Genomic DNA, 23,440 nt, shown 5'->3' on the forward strand with positions numbered 1-23,440 from the left:
GGAGGTGAGGGAGCGCCCGCCCCACCACGGCCTGAGGGAGGGGAGGGGCCGGGCAGAGATCTTCCAATACCTTCTCCAAAAAAAAAAGGGACAACAATAAGAGAGCTGCCATCTATTAAGTGTGGTCCCTCTCTCTCTGTGCCTCAGTTTCCTCGTTTCTCATAACTACCAGATAGTCTTGTTATGAGAATAAAATAAGATAAAAATTGCAAATCACTTAATTCCACTAACTGGTAATAATGATCATAATATTAAGAGTTAATGTTTCTTGCTTGAGTCCCTGTCAGGGGCCAGGTACCATGCCAGGCGGCTGACGTATGCGACCTCATCGGATTCTTGCCAACAATTTTACCAAGTAGGTCCACGTGGCTTCATTTTATAGGTGAGGAAACAGGGTCCAGGAGTAACTTGCCCAAAGTCACTCAGCTAGTGAGTGGCGTGCTGGGATGCAAACGAGGGGAGCAGACAAGGGGACAGTTTGGGTTGGAGTGGACAGAGCCATCTGCCCAGTCCCTCCTATTCAGCCTTCCTTGAGGGACTCTGAAGCATCTCCACAGGACCCCAGATCCAGGAAACATGTCCACAGTGAGCTGCAGGCTGGAGGAACCCAGCAAGGACGGGAGGCAGGAGGATGGAGACAAGCGCTGAGGGGCAGAGGCTTTGGAGGACATGTTTCCAGGAGGCTGGAAGGCCTTGGGCAGGCCACACACATCCTCCAAGACCAGTGGATGCTCATGCTGTTCTTCAAACAAGGGAATGACATTAGTTTCCTTTGTGATCTCAAAAATATTTCATGCTGGAAACGTCTTCCTGCCAAGGGGAAATCCCAACCCTCACAGTCTAAGCTCCAAGAAGTCTTGGTGATGGCACCTTTCTTGATGATGGTGAGTGTGGAAGATTTGTGAGGGGCACCCCCACCTCCAGGACCAGGAGATTAGACATGGCAGCCCTGTCACCAGAGTCACCTGCTCACCCATAAGCTTCAGAGAAAGTGGCACTAAGCACAAGAATGAAGGGGCTAGAAGATGGCCCAACTATTCTTTGGCAGGACACCCTATTGGCAGGGAGGCGCCTGGGGAAATGCCATTGAGATCTAGGAAGGAGAACAGACCCATTTGCCTCTGGACTGTGGCCAGAGTGATATACCTAAATCTGACATGCCTCTGGGGTCCCCATTCACCTCCTAGAGGGAGCTCCTAAACCCTCACATGTATCCAGTACCCTCCACCATATTTCTGCAAAGCCTGGGGGTGAGCAGGTAGCTCTGATGGGGCCCTGGAGGTCTGTGCTGTCTCCTGTGAATACGCGGGCTGTCCTCCAGCCAGCCCAGCTGTTCCTTTGCTGGTGCTGTTCCCTCCGCCTGGAATGCCTGCATCCCGTTTAGCTGGTCACCTCTACTCATTCTTTAAGTCCAGGTCACCCATCACCCGAGGGCCTTCTCCTACCCTCCCAGTCTGGGAAGGGGCCCCTACCGTGCGATCCCATGGCACCCAGAGCTTCTTTCTAGCAAGAGCACTTCTCCCATGGCGTATAATTGTTTACGCATCTGTATTCACCGGGGGCAGCTGCTGTGTTATCTGTCCCTGTGGGCTAACGCCTAGCACAAAGCATGTGGCTCCTAACAACACCTCAAAATTGCCCCGTGGCGGGACAGAAGGATGGAGAGAGAGAGAGAGGACGGTGACGCACACGGGTGTCGAGGTGAGCAGGTCCCCTCTCAGATATGGAGACCAAGGCCACAGACATGGGAAAGGGGGGAGGTTTAAAGGGCAGGCCCTCCTCGGGGAGGGCCCCTTGGCTTCCTGTATCCTTGGGGCTCAAAGCAGGGAGGGCCGAGAGCTCCTTTGAGATCCTGGGAACAACTTTAACCCTGTGCACTGGGAAACCTGCCAGGAGGGGAGGGCCCTCGGGACAGTTTACACTGTACCCTCCAAGGGCAAAGCTAAAGACTTCTCTCCACACCCACCATCCGGTCTACTAGTCCTCATTGCCCCCAGGGGAGTCTGACCTTGAGCTGGGTCAGAGGCCTGCCCTTTTGCCTGGTCCAAGCACTTTATCCATGGGCCAGAAATCCCCTTTGGGCCTGGCACCCCCCAGGCAGACAGCCTAGCCACCCCAGGACTTCCTCAGCTCCCTCTCTCCTGAAGAAGCCTCCAGGGGGAGCGTACTTAGGAGGCCATCTGGGTCAATCCCCTGTCTCTAACCCAGTTTCATTTAAAGTAAGCCATCCAGACAGCAGTGTATCCAGTTCTCCAAAGGGGAAGCTGCCTCAGCTCCCCGCTGACCTCTGCCAGCCCCAGGAGCCTCCCAGCTGGAAGGCCCTGCTCACATCTCCTACTGCCAGGCCCACAGCCAACAGGGGCTCCCTGCTCAAAGCCTGAGGGGCAGCAGCTGCCCCTCAGTGAAGGCTTCTGGACCCCTCAGTCATCCTGGTCCTACGCACCATCCCCACCGGGATTCCCCGTAGTGATGAAGCCGTAGCTGAGCCCGCCTCCCATCCCTGTGTCCCAAGGTGCCTCTGGGCCTTGCTGCTCTGTAATGCAGAGGGCCCCAGACCTCAGTTGGCCTCAGAGAGCCCGTCAGCCAGGCCAGCAAGGCCAGGGTCTGTGCTTTATGGGCCCCTCTTTCCTCCACCTGTGCCTTCCCTCTCCCCTCTCCTGGTTGTTGGAGGGAGGTCTGAGCAGCGGAAGGTGATTTGTTGGGGGAGGTCTACAGAGGTCCCCATCAACTCAGGCTGACTAGATCCTGAAGTCAAAAGTCCTCCCGTTCCAAGGAGATCGGCCGAGGAGGTGAGGGGACGTGTGGGGACTGGGGCGGTACCTGCACGCACGGACCCCACAGCTCTAGAGAGGCACCTGGCCCAGGTCCGGTGGGGCAGGTGGAGATGGGAAGAGGGACAGGCTCAGCTCCCAGGCCCTTCCTAGGCTTGCTCTCTCATTATCCCCCCAACTTCCTTAGGCCCCTGGAACCAGCAGCCCCCACAACTCCCCGAAGCTGGGGCTTAGAGGTGCCCAGTGAAGACCACTCAGTGACACCACTCCTTCTGTCTGGGATGGCGGGGGAATGCCCTGGCATCCTCAGACCTTCATCATCCCCCCGCCCCAAGCTTAGCCCTGGCCCGGGGTCACCCTTACCTTGGCAGTGAGTGAGATTCAGTCTCTTATACCCCTGAGGACACTCCAGCTGGCCATTTTCAATCACCGGGGAGGCTGAGGAGTAAAGATATAGACAGGTCTCACTGGAGGGCCCTTGGGCTCCTCTGTCACCCATGCTGAAAAGTGGGGTGCAACTGACTCCACAGCTGTGAGGCCCTGTCCCCCCAAGTCATCACTGTGGAGAGCTGTGCCTCCTTGGCTACAGTCCCCCACACCCCGCCCCAGCTCTCGCCAGGTTACTCTTTCTTTTTTTTTTTTTTAAATATTTTATTTATTTGGGAGAGAGAGCGCAAGAGCATGCACATGAGTGGGTGGGAGGAGCAGGGAGCCTGACATGGGGCTCGATCCCAGGACCCTGGGATCATGACCCGAGCCGAAGGCAGACACTTAACCAACTGAGCCACCCAGGCGCCCCTCGCCAGGTTACTCTTGACCCACCCTGCTCTTTCTAGAAATGACACTCGGTGACTCTATGTCATGTATATAGTTATAACATGACACACAGTACATAGCAATGTTATACATGCTGATGGGATGAAACAAGTTTTATGTATTTATTTAATTTTTGGGTTTTGAAGTAATTATAGATTTGCAGGAAGTTACAAGAAATAGGCACAGAGAGGTCCCGCGTGTCCATCACCCAGTTTCTGCTAATGGTTCCATCTTCCAAAACTATAGCGTTTTAGCAGTTTTTAAACATGTAGATGCAACAATTCACAGTCTAATTCTGAGTTCAGCTTATTTTGATCCTGGGTTTTAACGCTGCTATAGCTGACAAGGTATCTCGGCTCAGGATGGAAGAAGCTCCCTGTCGATGGGATGGCGCGGAGAAAACCGCGCTATTCAGTTTTCACTCACTCTCCCCAACTGTGTGATGCTGGTGTTGAAAGCTAGCCAGTAACTTTCCATCTCCCCTGAGGCTGGCTAGTCGTTCTTACAAATGTAAAATACATTCAAAAATGCCAGTTTTCAAGTTTTTTAAATGTGCAAATGGAGTTGGTTTACAGCAACAAATCCCATAACGATGAAACTGCTTCCAAACATCCGTTTTCTCAAAAGGCTCTTTCTGAAGCGCAGATGTCTTGCCCGGCAGCCCGGCCCAGAGTTAATGGGCAGACCGAACCCGGCGGCTGTTTGACTCCAGATGGACCAACAAGGAAATAAGTCTCAGATTCTGGGGCCGATACCTATCCTACCTTGATTTCCCAACATTCTTCCATACTTTAAAGAGGAAAAAAAAAAGTGCTTTGAAAAAGAAAAACCTATTGACTTAAAAACAGGGAAACATCTCTATTACTTTGGAGAGACAGACTAGCACGTCAGCCTCCAGAGGAATGCTTTGAAGGGTGTTTTTTGTTTTTCTTTTCTTTCCTTGAAAAGCTCTAGCAGGTAGCAGAGTCCTGACAGACATTTGTCATCACAGGAAAGAGCAGCAGATGTGGACATCTTTCTGTTTTTTTGTTTTTTTAAAAAGAATAGCTCATCTATAAGTCTGACCATTTCTTGGCCAAGACATAGCCAGCAATTCTCAAGGGGTACAGGGACTCTTCTGACACAATGTTCTATTAAGATCCCCTTCTACTTTATTTTTTTTATTTTTTTTGAAGATTTTATTTATTTATTTGACAGAGACAGACACAGCGAGAGAGGGAACACAAGCAGGGGGAGTGGGAGAGGGAGAAGCAGGCTTCCTGCTGAGCAGGGAGCCCGATGCGGGGCTTGATCCCAGGACCCTGGGATCATGACCTGAGCCGAAGGCAGAGGCTTAACGACTGAGCCACCCAGGTGACCCTCCCCTTCTACTTTAAAGGTCTTGTTTTATAAAGTGAACCGCACGATGACTTCCTCTAGCAATTTGTCTTCTGACTTTGACTCCCTTGTGGCAGTAGCTTGCCTATGATCATACGCTGCGGTGAGGGGATTTTGCATGGAGCGCCCTCCATCTCTAAGTCCTTTTTATTCCAGTCAGAGCATCAGCAACTACCCTTACAGAGTTGTTGGAAAACTTACTTCTATTGAAAAAGTCATTTACTGTTGAGAATATATGCCTGTGGTTCATCCTTTCTTTAGTAGTATCTTTACAAAAGGATAGTTCTTCATATATTTTATTGTTGAAATGGACTCTCGCAAATACCAAGAGGCACGTTAGAGATATCTACACTTTCATCCAATTGTACAGCAAAGCTTGAGCATCTTGGTGTTTTTAAATGTTCTTCTAATCCAGATGGCTTCCGCTCTATCGTTAGCCGCTAGTTCCCAGCACATTAAAGAATCGGGGCAAAGTCCGTAATTCGTGATTATAGATCTAAACCGTATTTCATACAGCCTTCTTGATCATTTGGATCCTGGGGTCCATTTGGGTCACATCTGTGACCCAGATATTTTTACTTCAGAATACGATCGATTACAGCGCAGGGGAGAAGTGGCAGCATTGCATTTTAAAAGGGATTACTTGCGATTATGTAATTAGTCTTATTTCAAATCCTGTTTCTTTGCAAGAATTTTTTTAGAGTCACTTTTCCACTTGGTGAGGGTTGTTTTTGTTAAAACTTGACAACATAATAGAAAAACCCCATAAACCCAGCACTGTTGTGGGTTACGCGTTGTGACATGCCAAAGACAAACATGAGGAGGCGCCATGTTTTCTTGGAACCCCGCTCTTCCCTGAGGACACTCCACATGCCAAACATGACATCTGACAGTCTGATATACGGACCAAGTGAGGATGTAAATCAGTAAAGCTTCATTTTTTTTTTTTGACATTAAAAAAATGTCAGTTGAATTTGTAATATCTTTTCCCACTATGGATGACAGTCTCACTCGGGCTTTGCCTGTCGTCCCACCGTGGGGGGACTAGACTCCGGCCTGGTGGGGATAAATGAGGATTCTGAACATGCTGACGTTGAGACAGAAGGATGGGAGTGAGGCTGGGAAATGTGAGCGCCCCTGGCATGGGGCCTGGGGGTATCAGCTGAGGGCAGGGAGGAGGCAAGAGAGGGGGGAAGTTGTTTGGAGAAACTCAGAAAGCAAGCTGATTCGATGCAGTCTGCAAACATTATGAGGAGGAGAAGGTGGGAAAGAATAATGGGAGGCAGATGCCTGAGGGCCAAGGAACGGTAACAAGGGAACATTTGGATGGAGTCACGAGGCCATTGGTACACATTATCCTGTCTATTTCCCCCACAACCATCCCGCAAGGCAGGGAGCATCATCCCCATTGTCCAGATTAGGACAGCGAAGCTCAGAGGGGGCCCAGTAGTGGTTCAACCCAAGCCTCTGGCTGCGGAGGCCACATCCCTTGCATGTAACTCTGCTGAAAGCAGGAGGGAGAGAAGGGGCCAGGAGGCCAGGGCAGCACCGTGATGTCAGGAGGGAGACATGAGGCAGAAGGACCCCGCTTCTTGAGTGAGCAGGAGAGGAGTGGTGGGAGCGGGGGTTAGAGCCCGGAACAAGGGTGGAACAGTGCTGGCACCTGTGAGAGAACCCAGGAATGTCCAACCTGAGAGGAGCTGTGTTCATTCATTCATTCATCGGGATTCACGTGCTTTTCCTATAAAGGGATTTCTTCCCCAGAGGACTCTGCTCTCTCGCTAGCCTTAAGAGAAACTGTTGGAGGGGCAACTCTTGGTGAAGGCAGACTTCTTTAGAGAGGAACAAATTTCAAAGCCACTGTCCTGGGTGAAATTCCCATTTTGCCAGCAACCCCAACCTGATCCCAAAGAGGGCCCTCAGACCCTGCCTCACACCTCCCAGAGGCCACCTACGAGCTTCTGTGAGACCAAGTGCAGCATCCAATCCAGAAAAGTCAGCTTCAGTCTCATCCGGGGATAGAAGGCTGAAGTTTAGACAGCCACGTGGAAGGGAGAACCTTGGCTCGGGGTGGAACTCAGCACCCACCCGCGGCTCCAGGCCTGATCCTGGCAGCCGGCGAGCTGTGTGATTCCTGGAGGGGGGGACGGCAGGCGCCACTGCCCGTGCCACCCAGCTAGCTTGCCTCCCAACGCACTCAGGCCTTCCCTTGCCATGGCACTTCAAATGCTGTTATGACGGCCTGTTTGCTTGTCCATGTCCACCACTAAAGTATACACTCCGTGAAGACAGGAACCTTGTCTTCATCGTTGCTACATCCCTAAAGCCCAGCACGGCATCTGGCACACACTACAGGCTCTCAATCATCTTTTTTTTTTTTGGTGAGCCCAATGTGAGGTTTAAACTCACAACCCTGAGATCAAGACCTGAGCTGAGATCAAGAGTCGAATGCTCAATTGACTGAGCCACCCAGGTGCCCCTTGAGGCACTCAATCAAGATGGAATGAATAATAAGAGCAAACACTAAAATAGCATTTACTATGGGCTAGGCCTTATTATAAAGTCCTTACACGTATTAACTTATTTAATCCTCATAATGATCCTCGAGGGGACTTACTAATATTTTCCCCATTTTATGGAGGAGCAAACTGAGGCACAGAGAGGTAGGAAACATGCCCAAGGTCTCCCAGCTGGTGGATGGAGCTGGGATTATGAACCCAGGCCGTCTGCCTCCAGAGGATAGATCGTGAACCACTCCTCTCTACTGCCTCCAAATAAATAAATGAGTCAACTCACACCAAGCGTCAGGAGTTGTCCAGGCAGGAATCCTAGGGTCTGCAGGCTACAGGGAAACCCGTGCTCATCAGGAAGTATATTACCCTTTTTGGGAACTTCTCTTCCCTTTTTTTTAAACATGGGTTCAGAAGAGCAAATGGGAAAAACAAAGGCAGGGATACCCAGGAGGAGGTCAGGAGATGGGCTAGAGGACTTATGGTCAGAGATGGCCAGAGGACTCATCAGCGGTTGGGTAAATGACCCACAAGGTCTACCACCGAAGTGTCAAGCGGAATGAATAAAGGCAATGGGGCAGAACCCACACTACCCCTCACGGCCCCTCAGCCGACGCAAGGAGGACGCTGGGGTCGGGAAGCAGAGAGAAGTGGATCTGGAAAGAGTGGCTAAGCTGTGTTTCCCATGGGCGCTTCAAAGAGACATGTGGACAGCTGCCAGCGACCTTGCAGTTGGGCCTCGTAGGCCTGAGAAAGCCCAAGCAGCTGCCGAGGGGTCAGCTGGGATCAATGCCAACTCCCAGGAATCTGAGCATCACAGAATGCCCGTGAAGTCTGGAGGGCAGACGTGCATAACTTTCCTGGTACGGAAACGTGGGTCATGTGGGCCAGAACTCAGGTCTTCTGGCCCCTGACCCCAGCCCTGTCCCCTCACCACTGCACTTGGGCCAGCTCACACACTGGGGAAGGAAGCGGAGGGGCCCCTGGCTGCGGCCTGCCCCTGCCCTGCTGACTCTCCCCCTTGGCTGCTGGGACTCCCAAGGAGGCCTCAACCAGGACAGACTAATTCCTGGAGACAGTTTTGGCCCTGACTCTACAACAGAGTTCAGGGAAGAGATGGTGGAGACATATGTCTGGCCACGGGGCTGTTTACAAGCCATGCAGATCTCAGCCTGTGATGACAGATGGCCCCAGCAGGGAGTTCTGGAGGGTACCCTGCCATACACCACTGTGCCAGAAGACAGACAGACAGACATACACACACACACCCCGGGTGAGGCTGAGCTGGATGCACTGGGGCATGTGAGTGGACTGGAGCTGAATCCTCCATTTTTAAGCCTCGGGTGGGTAAGCTGCAAAGAACCTTCTAATCCCCCAGAGCAGTGGAAGGAGTGTGGGTTCTGCGGCAGCCAGACCCCATCGAATTCCTGGCTCTACTCTGACTAGCTGTGTGACCCGAAGCACGTTTCTTAACCTCTGTCAGTCTTCATTTTTTCATCTGTAGAAGTGGGGACAGAAACGCAGTTTCATGGGTTGTGAAGGTTAAGTTCACTGAGAACCTGTGTCAGACTGAAGCTAGCGCCATGCCGGGCACTGTCCCTGTAGATGCTCCCTAAGACTTAGTTCCGCCCTCTTCCCTTCCTTCCTCCCTTCTTCCTTCCTTCCTTCCCTCCCTCCCTCCTCCCCTTCCTCCCTCCCTTCCCTCCTTCTTGCAACACAGTTTCAAGGTTAGCAAGCAGGCTGCTGCGTCTCACTGGCTGGAGACACTTGGGCAAGCTGCTCAACCTCTCTGAGTTTTCTTATCCGTAAAATGTAGGTGACAATTCCCTCCTTGGGGCTATTGTGAACAGTAAAAAAGCATGCAAAACTCTGAGCATGATCCTTGTCACATATTGGTGATTATTATAAAGCTCATTATTCCAGACCCAAAGATGGGCTCTGACTGCTTCCTTGGGGTAGCACAAGAGCCAAAGTGGGTGTCTCGGTCACCACAAGCAGTGGGGTGGACAGGGGTCCGGTCAGACCCTTGGCTCAGACAGGTGCCACTCCAGCCAACCCCACCACAGCACCCCCATGGACCTCTCCAGGCCAGAGATGCCACGTGTTGGTGACCCCCGCCCTGGGGTAAGGAGGGCGCTAACTTGAGCTGAGGCACAATTCCCTGAGGCCTTGAGTCCCTTGGAAGAAGCTCTCAGAACATCCCTGAGCCAAAGAGACACTGCTTTTTTTCAGTCCAACAACTGGAATTCTGAAGAATCCCGTTTCTTGAGGGCAGGAGTCCCAGAGAACAGGAGCCCCACCCCAGCACAGCTGTTCCCTAAGCCGGGGTCCTCTAGTTGAGCAAATTCCCCAAGCCAAGTGCACAAGAAGCAGCCTAGGAGGCAGATCACAGGCCGGTTAGAGGCAGGGGGCCTCAGGTCACGTAGACACAACTTCTTCACCTGTAAAATGAAGAAGGTCACACCCAACTCCCAGAGACGTGGTCAGGATGCAGTGGAATGAGGAAGCACTTAGCATGGTGCCTGGCACATGGCTGCTGACAGCAATGGTGACGAAAACAATGTTGCTGCTGTGACTTGCCCTGGTGCTGCCCGTGCCCCCTCACACGTGCCCCCCTCCACAGGGGCTGGCCTCCCCTGAGCCGGTCCCTGGGCAAGGGCCCTGGCAAAGCCAAGGCAAACCAAAGCTTGCCTTCTACTGAGGGTTTCCAGCACAGTTTCGGACACATACATATGAACCTCCATTCCCTCAAAAATCAGTATCCTTTCCAGCTCCTTCTATGAGCCAGTTCTTAGCAGGCTTCCTCTCCATGGTGGGGAGCAAAGTACTTCTGGGCATGCCCCATTGTATCGTTGGGTTTTGGTAAGCTGCAGTTTTTAATAAGCTGTTCCTTGTGCTCAGTTTCGAATTGAGCTCTGCTCACCAGAAACATGCACACATTGGCGTTAGCCCTCCAGAACCACATGGAACAAGCCTACCGGCTTTGCTCTGGGACAATTCGTCCAGCACATCTCCGTGAACACTTAGGCCTGAGCTGTAGGTTGCTGCCTGCCTGTCTATCCAATCCGCATCTTCTTGAGGGATATTGTCCTTCACACGCACGTAACTCATGCGACACGACGCCGGGCGGCCCCCTCCTGGCTGGGAACCCTGAGTCTAAGGTCCTGGTTTTTGTTGTCTTTGGGCAGGCTCAAGTCTCCCCAGAATGATTCGGGAGATTCCGGTCAGCTGAGAGTCAGACACACTGTGGTTTGAAGCCCTGCTCCCCTGTTCTGCTGTGTTACCTTGGACAAGTTGCTCAGCCCTCTCTGAGCTTCATCTTCCTCATTTGTCAAGTGGGCATAAAGACCCTTAGCTTGCACGTGGTTGCGACAATTTCATGAGATCAGGTGGGGAAGAGCCCAGCGTAGTGTGTGAACGTTCAGCAAGAGGGGCTATCATTGCTTTTAAGAGGGAAAGATGCAGAATTCCTTGAAGGGGCGGAGCAAGAGAATCAGCAGTCCCTGGAGGGACAGGCAGGGGCCTGGGTTTTGAGGTGACCTTATCCCATGCCAGGCAGACGGACAGATGATCTCGTGGCAAACAGCTGGAGCCCACCACTGCGGGCTGAGAGCAGGGTGCCAGCCCCGCCCACCCCAGCAAAGGGGCCTGGGGGCTCACACAGCTGGTGCCAAGCCAGATGAGGCAGCGGCCAACTTTCCAGTCAGCCCAGATGTCTGTCTTTCTCGGACAAAAACTCAAAAATGTGGCCTTAATCAAAGTGGCTTTTGAGAGCTGTCGCTCTTTGGACCCTGACAGGGGGACTGCAGAGGCTCTGAAAACTCCTGAGGGTCAGGAAGATGGGGTTCAGGCCGCGTTCTGGAAGGTCGGCTGCATCTGTCACCCAGAGTAAAGGAAGAAAGAAGGGAGGGGATCAGAGGCTGACCTAAATGGACTCCCTGAGCCATCTCCCTGAGAAAGAGAGCACTGGAGAATTTTTTCCAGAAGCAGAGGGATTTATCTGTGCCACGTAAACGAGACTTCAAGGCAGTTTCTTTCCTCATCAGAAATAGCATTGTTCTGCAGGGGCCTTCTTTGCCAGTCCAGCATGGAGCCTCAGATGCCAAAAGGTGATTTAGAGGAAGCTAGGAAGTCACATAGCTCCCCAGCTGTTGGCTTTATTACTCCCTTCATCCCCTGATTCTGCTAGATGACCTTGTTGGGGATGACAAAGCCCTTCCCTGAAGGACGCAGCCTTATTTCATCAGAGGAGACTTAAAGGCTCAGAGGGGCAAAGCCACCAGGCCTAGGAATGTTCTAGAACCCAGAAGTCCCGCCTGCCTTGCCAACCATTCCCAAACCTACCCAGCAGCTCACCTTTTCTTCTTCTGACTCTTGCAAGGTAGCTTGCTTGTCATACCTACTTAGAGAAACATCCCCAACCCCCAGCCCTAGGCTCAGGCGTAGAGCTAGGTGTTTGGCATCCTGTCAACACAAAAAAGGTTCCTCAGCGTCTTGCCCCTTCTCTATACAATGCCACTGCACCTGAACGTGTTGTAAGTGTTTACGTTCCCTGGTCTTTGTTATTTCTTGCTCAGTGTGCTGGAATGCTTGACATTCCAGGGTTTGCACCCTGGTGCCTGGCTTGCTGAGATGTGCTGAACACAGTGGGGGAGGCGGGTGGGAGGCACTAACTGGGACAGGGAGGAGGTGAGGGCACAGCCTTGGGTGTGCCATGCTCCAGGAAAAGTTTCTCACTCTCTTGGTCTCACCTGCATCTGCAATTTCCTTGAGTTGTTAAGCTCTTCCCCATCTCTTTGGCCTACTCTAATAATTCTTCAGATCTCATCCCGGATGTCACCCCCTATAAGAAGCTTTCCCTGATCCACAAATTTGAGCTAGGATCCCCTACCCCACAGTGAACAGATGTGCAGGTTGTCCACTGCACAAAAGCACCACATCTCAGAGAATCACTGGCATCTTAGATTTGTATTTGTAGAGACTGTTTTGAACAAAGGAAGGGGCACCTTTCTCTAATTTGTGCAAAGGTGCTATAGGACCTATCTATGGTCCCGGTTCCGCTGTGTTCCCACCGCATCTGGCATTTGTCTAGTTAGTGCTACCTGTGTACGCCCCCCGCGCCCGAGACTGTAAGCTTGGAGAAAGGAGACACTGCTTGTGGCTCAGCCTCCACTGTCTTTCCTGGGCCCACACACTAGGAGCACTTCAAATGGCTGCTTCACTAATGTAAATATCCGTTGACTGAATGCGATGTGGGATGTGGAAGTCTCAGGGGTGGACCTAACCAGAGGGAGGGAGGGAAAGAGGGCAACAAGAAAAGTGGTGAGACATCTCTGGCCTGCAGGGGGAGACGCTGAGCAGTTCAAGGCCCCCTTCCGCCTCGGGGCAGTGGGTCCCTGCCCTTTTCCCTTTGTGGAGGGATACTTCGCAGCAATAATAATAACAGCTACTGTTTACTGACCTGATGCTAAGCACATGCCTCACCTACTCGCCACAGCAGCCCCACTGTCTCCATTCTGCAGAACGCAGCTGGCACGGAGACGAGGTCAGCCAGCAGAAGGACCTGCTCCGCGCTGCGTGCTCAAGCCTGGAAGCTCACAGCTAGCCTGGAAGCTCCATCACACTGCAAAACCGGCCACACTTATTTTTAAATTGGAAAATATGGTCCCTGCTCCACAACCAAGTCTGAAGTTAGGAACAGCCCTGCCCCTCCCACCTGTGGGCGCCAGGCCAGGCCCCCTACAAAGCCAACTCACCAAGTTGACTGTTGACAGGAAAAAGAAATCCATGCCAGGCCTGGGCCCAGACCCCAGGAGTGGGGCCAGGTGGGAGAAGACAGGCCGAGCGGGCAGAAGCTATCCTCGGGCACAGGCACCTCATCACCCACCTCCCAACCGTAAGATCGATGCCTAGGAGAGCAGCATGAACAGGCATTTCGCTGACTCCCAAATCCTCAGTGCTTGGCACACACAAGGCACCTGGTGAGTATTTGCCGAATAAATGAACGAACGAGCGAATGAATGAATGAATGAATGAATACACGTTAGGCTTTTCCCACCATCCAAAAGAGAGCAGGGAACTGGGCTTCCCATATCCCAAGGCAGAGGACCCTCTGGGACAGACACCCAACCTTGACTGGGTTAGGAAACAGGAGGGAAGGAGGTGAGGCCCCTCCAGGGAGAGAATGAGGGAAACGCTGAGTCACTACATCAAGATCACTGGGCCCCTGATGCCTGGGCAGGGGGGTATGTAGAAGGGGGCCCAGCATGGCATGGGACCCCTACAATCTGAGCAAGAACAACTAGCATGAGGGAGGAACCCCTCCCAGGCAATCAGATAGAGCAGAGAGTCCAGGCTGCACCTGGGCGCGAGCCGTCTGAGCTGTCAGGAGGCTCAGCCACCAGCCGGAAGCACCCTCGAGGCAGATCTGGAAAGCCTGCCCAGTTTACCAGCCTGTTCTCCCTGCCTGGCCTCTGAGACCCTGGTGGGAGGTGAAGCAGAGGCCAGGCCTTGGGAAAGCTGCGCCCCAAACCCTACACCCCCGCACCTAGCACTCACCTGGTCTGGGTGGGCATGGGGCACATGAGGTCACCCCCCAGAAGGCTCCCACACTGCCACAGCAATCCTCTTGGGCAGTCAGCTCCAGCAAGGGGTTGGCACACTGGAAAAGAGGCCATGGACACCCATCACTCCCTCTTCCCTTTCCTGCTGTGCCAGAGCTGTCCCAGGAAAACCCGAGGCGAGGGCTCAACCCCAACATCCTGCTCCAGGGATGCCTCACCAAAGGGAGGAGAGGAGAGAGTCAGGGGATGCCCCGGAAGGAAGCAGAGAACCTTGCAGTCCATCCCACCAAACCCTAAGCTTGGGGGCAGGGCACACCCAGATAAGAAAAGATCTGCTCTGTGCAGGACTGCAAACATCCCCCTTCCATGTCCCCAGCCCACAGAGGGTCCCAAAGGATGGGCTTTCCTCCATCAAACTCCAGGGAACTATAGGGTCACTTACGATGCAAGCCTTCCCCATGAACAGGGTCTAGGCTCAGGGACACGGCAAGTTGAGAGGCCAAGGAGGATCTGGGGACTCAGAGTCCCTATCCCTTGGCTACTCCCTACCTCCTCCAGTTCCCTAACCTCAGGAGGGGTTTCTGGAAACGCCAAAATGCAACTCTAACAAAAACCATCCTAGGTCTGGCTTAGCCCATATTTTTAGGTGCCCAGATTCAGAAAAACTCCCCTGATTTCCCATCACTGACTATGGATGCCTCCAGGAGGGATGGAGTGTCTCTCACCTTTTACCCCCAAAGCTTTAGGGTTTAACCTATCCACATCTCTGTGCTCTTCAATGTCAATGGAATACCATGCTTTTTCTTGTAGGATCTAACAGCCCTACTGTCCACGCACCGGGAGTCCTAGGCTCGGCTCCAGTACAGGCCAGGGTTTACTGGGACCAGAAGATGCTGCTGCCCTTCCAGAGGGGGACTCTTTTGGGGCTTCTTCGGCATGCCTGGCACTGACAAGTATCCAGTGGAGCCTAGGTAGTAAGGAGGCCTCTCCTTGCTCACACAATTTATGCCCTACGTTTTCCCATATGGCGAATAGGAGACTCCACGGACATACATTCCATAAGGACGAGGAGCAGAGAGAAGAAGGGGCAGAGTGAGGAGCAGTCACTATTCTGGAAGCCTGTAGGGCTGAGGCAGGGGATGCATTCTCACCTGTCCATTCACAGAGCTCAGGTAACAGCGGCCCAGCCCTCCTGGAGGCCTGGGTGCCGCCGGGGGCGGTGGCTGAAGGGCCTCTCCAGACCGCGCAGGGATGCTGTTGCCGTCCCAGTGGCTATGGCGGGGGCTGGCGGGGAGCCAGGGCGAGGGTCTGGTCTCCACGCTGTTCTCCTCCGGGGCCTCGCCCCGCACCCGAGCCACCTGATGGACCTGCACGGAGGCCTCCGGCGGGTGGCGGATGTGCACCTTCACCAAGGAGGGGTTCACGGAGGCTGGGCACAGGGGCTGGGTCAGAGCCGGGCAACAGGGCCCCACCTTCTGAAGAGGGCCCAGCACCCCTGGGCCAGGCCACTGGCTCTATGTCTCCCCCGAATTCTCCTTCCATTTTTCCACTCTCTGCTCAAACCCAGAACAACTCCCCAGTGAGGACAGGATGGAGCACAAACTCCTTCACTTTGCACCTTCCAAAGAAGGACCTTCATGCTCAACCTCCAAATTACCTTCCTGATTCTACCTCCTCCCGCCATCCTGCACAACCCCTGAACTCTGGCCCGACAGACCCCTCAGGGCCCCACCTCCACACCGTGGCTCATGCTGGTCCCCGTGCAGGGGAACCCCTCCCGCCTTCTCTGCTTAATCAAAGGCTATCCACCCTTTAAGGCCAGCTGAAGTCCACCTCCTCCACGAAGCCTTCCTGAGCACAATTAGGGGGCTCTCCTCCCCCGACCTCCTATGGAAGTCTGTATTTTTGGTAGCTTTTACGTGGCACCTGATAATGGAAGGCATGTTCCATTCTTCCTATCCAGCCCCACTGTCTTGTCCAGGGCTGAGGGTTCCCTGAAGGCAGGACCCCGCCTTTATACTTTTTTGTCTCATCCATAGCACCCAGTAGGGAGCAAGGGCAAAAAAAAATTATTGATGAATTCGGAGGAAGGGCAAAGAGAAGTTTAGGAAATGAAATTGAGCCCCGGGGGCAGAGAAGGAGGGAGGTCTGACTGGAGGCAGCTTCTGTGCCCTCCACCACGAGGCCGGCACCCCCATGCCCATGGCCCAGTGCACCCCCCAGCCCCACACTCACCCAGCTGGTTGGAGAGAGGCAAGGTGAAGGTGGACTGCCTCAAGGGGCCTTCCCGCAGGGCCCCGTGGCGGGAGCCCCTCTCTGGAGGCCCCGTGTCCAGCTTTGGGGAGGGCAGGTGGCAGAATTTTCCGGTGGAGTTGGCAGGGCACCAGCACTCATCCCGGCCGATGCAGCGGCCCCCGTTCAGGCAGGGGATCTGGCAGAAATCTACAACATTGATCTCAAGGTGACCAGTGGTAGAACAACATAGCAGTGCCCACCACGGGGCCAGAGGGTGACCACAGGGAAGCAGGGGGAGCAGGCACTCCAATCTGGATGGCCCGGGGAGCCCAGCACACCCTGAAATGCAGGGACTTTCCAGGACGCCGGGAATGAGGAAGGGTAGATAACAGCCGGCCGTTGCCTTTCTGAAGAGCCCTCTCACACCTTCCCGGGATCCCACAATAACCTGGGGGACAGGAGGGCTAACTCTACTAACTCTACTAATTCCCTCACTTCTCTGTGGGGGAACCAGGGACTCAGGTGGATTATGGGACTTGCCTAGAGTCACACAGCTAGGCTGTCACAGAGCTGGGTGAGGACTCAGCATTCTGTGTGACTGGGGACAACTCACGGAAGCCATAGTATGAGAGCAGTAGGCTTCCTTCCTGCAGAAGGTCTGGGCTCCTGCCCAAGGCAGGCCTGTCCCTCTGGGCACCCTGCCCCTCCCCAGGGCCTGGGAACCCCCTGAGGAGGGGGGGAAGGGACTCACAGATTCGGAAGCCAGACTTGGGGTCATGCCCATGACCACCCTGGCTATATAGGGTGGTGGTGTCGCCACGCTCACAGCTGTTGGAACAGTGTCCATGCGCACAAGTCTGCTTGCAGATGGTGGGAGTGAAGACAATCTTGATCTTCTTGATTTTCTCAGTGAGGTTCAGCCCTGCAGAGAGAGGGCTTGGGTCCAGGGGGCAGGGCTGAGAGGCACAGCTGTGACCTCCAGAGGCTGGTTAGAAAGGCCCATGGGGTCAGGGGTGAATCCATCCCAGGGGCATTTGCTAAGTACCTACTGGAAGCAAGGTCCCACAGTGGGAGCAGGGTCGTGGTACCTTTGAGAAGCTCATAGTCCAACATGTACTGAGGGATGCCAACGTGCCAACCACTAAGCTCGTGCTTTATGCACATTCACTCTTGTCCTTCTTGGGGGAGCACCCTTTTAGGTTGAACCATTAGAAATTGCCATTTGTGTAGGTTACAATGGCCGAATACTGACCATGTTCCTATACCCAATCTGATATTTCTATTTTACGGTTAAGGAAACTGAGGCCCAGAGAAGGTTGGGTTGCCCCACGTCACACAGCTGGCAAGTGCCGCAGTCGGGCGTGGAACCTGCGGGCAGAGGACTGACTGTAGCTGTGACCTGCCAGAGAGGAGTTTTCTAAGAGAAGGGGAGGAAGACAGAGCCTGCGAGAACGACTAGAGTCAGGCTGTGGATGCCCTGATTGCCAGAACGAGGACGAGGACGGGCCCTTTATTTGGTTGGTGGTGGGAAGCCTTTGAAAGTTTTCAGTGGGAGATCAAAGAGGACTGGTGGAGGACTGGTGCCCTCCCAGCTGGAGTGGGCAGGGGGGCGGGGAGGCAGGGAGACCAGCTGGGAGGGCACGCAGCCATGCAAGCTGGTTCTGTAACACAGGTGGTCGCGGTGGAAATACAAAGGAGGGGTATTCATTCAGCGTGGGGAGCCCCGGGAGGGAAACCAGAGGGAGAGGGCTTGAGGAGGGAAGTACAAAAAGTCTGTGTAGACCGTGTGTTCAAGAAGCTAGCCTGGGAAGGGGGGAGAGACAGGGAGGAAGCCCGAGGGGAGTAGAGAAAGAACTCTGTGGATGTGTGTATGCGTGCAAGCGTGTGTGTGAGAATGGGAGCGGGAACCAAGTGTATCTGCTGGTGGGAAGGAGCTGGGGGGGGGGCAGGCTGAAGAGGGAGGAGAGAGGGTGTTGGGGGGAGGACAAGAGACGGTCTAGCGTTCTAGAGGAATCAAGAAGGGGGACATGCCCTTTTCAAGATGGCAAGAAAGGAGGTCATGGACTACAAAAAGGAATGAGTACTGACAGGGATAAACCTCGAAAACATGATACTAAGTTGCAGCAGACACCAAAGGCCACATATTGTGCAGACTCTGTTAGGACATGTCCAAGGTAAGCAAATCTCTAGAGACAAAGTAGATCAGTGGGGCCCGGAGCTTGGGGGAGGGGGGAAAGAGGCTTAATGGGTACAGGGTTTCTCTTGGGAGTGATGACAATGTTCTAGAATTACATAGTGATGGTGGTTGCACAAAATTATACACTTAAAACCACTGATGTGTACACTTTAAAAATGGTTAATTTTATGTGAATTTCACTTCAACTTTTACCATGGCAAGAAAAGAAAGGAGGTGAGCTCAGGCACGGGTTTAGGTAAGGGAGTGGTGTGCACGGTGGGGCAGATGGGCAGGAAGGTGAGGAGCTCTCCAAGAGGTGGCAGGCGTGTCCACGTGCTGATGGGATGGGGCTTGGGAAAGTGGGGGGCAGCTTGGAGTAGCTGCTCTGAGGGACGAGAGAGAGAGACAGAGACAGAGAGAGGGAGCAGGCACAAAGGAAAGGACTGTTGGGCAAGGAGCAGAATGTGCCGAGGCGTGAACCCACAGGGATGCTCAGCTGTCTCCTCTAGAACGCAGAAGCCCAGCTGTGGGTGCTAAGGAAGCAATTGCTCAGGTTGGTCCAGGAGGTTTGCAGGAAGGATAAGGTGGAGGGAGCAGGGCCAGGGAGGGGAGGTTCATGGCTGGATATGAAGGAAGCAAAGGCAGGATGTGTGATAGGGGCAAAGTCCCCGATCAGCTGGTTTGGGACCCTTGGAGCCCAGCACAAAGCAGGCACTTGGCGACTGCTGGTTGATTGGCTGAGAGGATGAGGGACAGGTGAAACTCGGCCGGCCCGTGAGAGTGGAGGGGAGGCAAAAGCGGGGACAGGAAGGTCAGAGATTTAGATGCCCTGCTCTCCTAGGACCCTGAGACAGGGCATCCTTACCCCAGGGGGATGACAGGCGGTCCAGATACGCTGCCTGCTGGGCGCCATCCCTCCGCTCAAGGCCTGGCCCTGCGGGCAGGGCATTGGAGGTGAGCTGACCGCTGGCTGCGGCGGTTGGGTAAAGCCGGACAGTCCGGGACAACCCCGCGTGCTGTTGGGAGGGCTGGGTCTGGCTGAGCCCACTCAGAGTCCTGTGGAGATGATCGTGGAACGGGGGTTTACCGCCTAGGAGCAGCATCGCTGTGCCCTCTGTCCCCGCTTGGGCTGCCCAGCCCCCACCTCTGCACTAGAAGAGTGCCCTCTGTCTGGTTGCCTTCTCTCCACCCATCTGCAGCGATTCAGGGATGTGGAGGTGCCCTGAGGAAGGGGGAGTGAGGGAAGGCCCGCCAGTTGGTTCTGCGAGAATGCCTAACCCTATGCGGAATAGCCAGGCGTTTGCTGGGTTATTCTGGGCAAGTCACAGCTTCTCTGGGCCTCAGGGCCCGAGACTATAAAACAAAGGTGTTAGACTGGTCCCTTGTGGCTCTGACATTCTGAGAGTCTGTGAGACTCTTAGGGACCAACCTCTGCCCCCAAACCGAGTCTTGCCCCCAAGCCTACTCCCTGCCACTTCTAAATTCAGCCCTTAACACAAATTACCTGTGGAAATGGTGCCCAACAAATGCTTATTCACAGATTGATTTGGGGGCGGAGCCTAGACTATCCCTCTCATTTCTTTTCATTGTAAAAATAATATAACAATATTCAAGGAGAAAACAACCTAATTCAGCATCCCCCTGCCCCCACGCAGCAAATACTTTGCACATTTCCTTTTAACCTTTGCTCAAATATACGTTCTTATCCCATTGTCATCACCTGTAGACACAGCTTAAATTCTGATTTTTCACTTAACATTAGATCATATTTTATACAATCCCAGTTTTCATATTTATCATCTCAGTTACTACACGATAGTCTATCTGAAGACAAATCAGATTTATTTATTCAGACATTTGCCTGTTGCATGGATTGTTTTTAATTTTTTTTTTTTAAGATTTTATTTATTTATTTGACAGAGAGAGACACAGCGAGAGAGGGAACACAAGCAGGGGGAGTGGGAGAGGGAGAAGCAGGCTTCCCGCCGAGCAGGGAGCCCGATGTGGGGCTCGATCCCAGGACCCTGGGATCATGATCTGAGCCGAAGGCAGATGCTTAACGACTGAGCCGCCCAGGCGCCCCTGTTTTTAATTTTTAACTGTGGACATACTTATGTTCACATAAGTATGGCTTTTTTTCCTTCCATTAAAATATTCCTTTAGTAAAGGGGGATTCATTATACTATTCTATTTTATTTTGTATGTTTGAAAAATACTTAAAATAGACAGTTAAAAAGGATCATTCTTTTAGGATTAATTCTATGGACTAGAATGACCATATTGAAAGGTATAAGAAAAAGGTTATAAACATTTATGGCTCTAGGTACACACTGGGGCTTTGTTTTTTGAAAGGGTGTATCAAAATGTATAAATGTACTACTCAGAGTGCAACCTCTACATCCTAATGTGTTATTATTTTTTTATACTTTGCTAATTGAATAAGTATAAAAAGGTACTTCACTGTTGCCTTTTCTCTCTTTTATTTATTACTTCTGAGTTGAAATGTTCTTCATGTATCTATATACCACTTGTGAAAACTTTCTGCTCGTGTCCTTTGATATCTTGACCATTTGAACCGTCTCACAAATTTGAAAGCATTATTCACGTGTTTGTTATTAGGCCCGTCTACAAGGCAGCCTCCATGGTAAATATCCTGGCCCTTCACAGTGTATACGAACCACTGTATACGATGGTGTCTGCACTGTGGTCAGTGGGAGCACACTGTGGACACTGAAGCTGAGGGAGCAATTCCTGGCCCAAGGTTAGACATCCAGTAAGTCAGGGCCCTGGGATTCCAGCCCAGAGCATCCTGACTCCTGTGCCACCTAATAGAGCAGCTCAGACCACGATGGAAGCTCAGCCGAGGAGCATCTGCTCAGGCCTGGAGGGCGCTCCTTCCCCCAGTGGGTCCCTCCTTCCCCCAGTGGGTCCCTCCTTCCCCCAGTAGGTTCCTCCTTCCCCCAGTAGGTCCCAACCCTAGCCTCTCCGCTGGATTCCTTGCCCAAGTGGGATAAGGGGTAGGACCCTCTCCTTCTGCTGTCCCTACTCCAGTTCTGTTGACCCTGAGTGCCTAGGCCATTAACAAGCTTCCTCTTATCCTTTCCTGGCAGAAGCCAAATCAGGAGAGATGTCAGAGGCGGGTACCCCCGTACTTTCCTAGGCTATGTTTAGCCCTCCCCCAGGCCCCTCTGCTCAGAGCTTGGCTCCCATAGGCTTTTTTTTTTTTTTAAGATTTTATTTATTTATTTGACAGAGATAGAGAGAGCACAAGCAGGGGGAGCGGCAGGCAGAGGGAGAGGGAGAAGCAGGCTCCCCGCTGAGGAAGGAGCCGACGTGAGGCTCGATCTCAGGACCCTCGGATCATGACCTGAGCCAAAGGCAGACGCTTAACCGACTGAGCCACCCAGGTGTCCCTCCCATAGGCTTTAATGCTGTTCTTCCTTCCAGGGCCATCCGCAGCAGATCTTTACCGACAGGTCCCAAACATGCTTCACCCTGCTTCCTGAGTTTGGGGTCTAGAGTGGGAGAGAGGTCCTGTTAGCCACTCGAGAAGTTCTGGGAGCTGTAATGGGCCAGAACTGGGAGCCCAAACCTCAGGCACCTGCTCCTCATTCCCAGGAAAAGATCAGCACAACCAGCTGCAGCAGAAAACACAATCCTTTCAAGATCTTCCCAGAGTGTGCCCGAGAGAGAGAGCTGGTGGGTTGGTGGGAGTCGCCTCCTGGTGGCACCGGGCTGGTGCCACGGCTCAGCTTAGTGCCAGCACCATAGAGCACCCTAGAAAGATGAAGGGAGTAGCTCACGTTCTGCCCAGTTCTGCACTTTTTTGAACTTGACCAACGAAGAGCTCCCCAATCTGGTCAAGATGGAAACTCAAAGGGTTTTTCTTGGTAGTTTGTTGTCATTGTTATCACTGCTGTCACTCGTTTCTCCAATGGAACTCAATGCTGATGGCCCCAAGATTCCTAAGTTCAAATCCTAAGTCCAGTGGTTAATGTTGCAGAGAAGAAAAAAGCCACCACCAACAAAGAACCTCCCACGTTCCCTAGTTGTAGGTAGGACCTGGCTGTACGGAGGGGAGAAAACAGGATCAGGCTAGGCAAATGTCAGTTTTTCCTCTTCTAGCAGAATGGCCTGAGCAAGTCACGGAGCTCCCCTGAGCCTCAGATTCCTCATCAGTAAAGTGGGAATAGCAATGCCACATCATGGGGCCGGAGTGAGAACTAAGAGAAATAGCGAGGTTGTGATTACTTTGTAAATATAAGTAAATGGCATGAGTTGAAAAATATGCCAGAATTTTACAATCACATGAATGACAACAAAAAAAGTGCTAGATACAGTTCAGACAAGTATAACAAATTGTTTTGAAAGAAAGCCACTGAGGGCGCCTGGGTGGCTCAGATGGTTGGGCGTCTGCCTTCGGCTCAGGTCATGATCTCAGGGTCCTGGGATCGAGTCCCGCATCGGGCTCCCTGCTCCTTGGGAGCCTGCTTCTCCCTCTGCCTCTCTCTCTCTGTCTCTCATGAATAAATAAATAAAATCTTAAAAAAAAAAAAAAAAAGAAAGAAAGCCACTGAAAATTCTTCTTCATCTAAGGGGAATGAAAGACTCCCCAAAACACTTTGTTATACTGTCCAATCATCCTCATATGTAAAGGGCCAAGTGCCCAATCTGGTGTCCACACATTTTTAACAACCGGAGCCTCCTGAACCTAATCCACTGTCATCTACTGTTGGGATGGGGATTTGGGGTTAAATGGCAGAAATAAAAAGTTCTGCCTTGTCTGAGAGCTCACAGCAGAGAAAAGGAGGAAGCCCCAGTTCTTTGATAGGTTCTACCTCTTCCACCAAAATTACCCCATAAGGCAACCACCATCTCCTTTCTTAAGCCCCAGCTCAGTCCTTAGAGGTGGGCAGGGAGGCCCACAATGTGAGGAGGTGGCCTCCAGCTGGTTGCCTGTGCCCTCAGCACTTAGAAGGTCATAGGCAGCTA

At 52.7% G+C, this 23,440-nt stretch overlaps 1 protein-coding gene across 1 annotated transcript in view; it reads right to left on the reverse strand.

Moving 5' to 3' along the window:
* LTBP2 (latent transforming growth factor beta binding protein 2) overlaps nt 1–23,440 on the reverse strand; it is a 101,150-nt gene that overhangs the window by 31,872 nt on the left and 45,838 nt on the right. Inside the window, exons 5-10 of the mRNA XM_032405576.1 lie at nt 19,314–19,504; nt 17,024–17,194; nt 16,273–16,479; nt 15,189–15,466; nt 14,033–14,135; nt 3,135–3,209 (exon numbers count right to left, since the gene is read on the reverse strand). Of these exons, the coding sequence (XP_032261467.1) occupies nt 3,135–3,209; nt 14,033–14,135; nt 15,189–15,466; nt 16,273–16,479; nt 17,024–17,194; nt 19,314–19,504 (1,025 nt within the window). The remainder of the gene's footprint in view (nt 1–3,134; nt 3,210–14,032; nt 14,136–15,188; nt 15,467–16,272; nt 16,480–17,023; nt 17,195–19,313; nt 19,505–23,440) is intronic.

This window comes from Phoca vitulina, unplaced genomic scaffold, assembly GCF_004348235.1.
Source record: "Phoca vitulina isolate PV1807 unplaced genomic scaffold, GSC_HSeal_1.0 scaffold7, whole genome shotgun sequence".
NCBI lineage: Eukaryota > Metazoa > Chordata > Mammalia > Carnivora > Phocidae > Phoca > Phoca vitulina.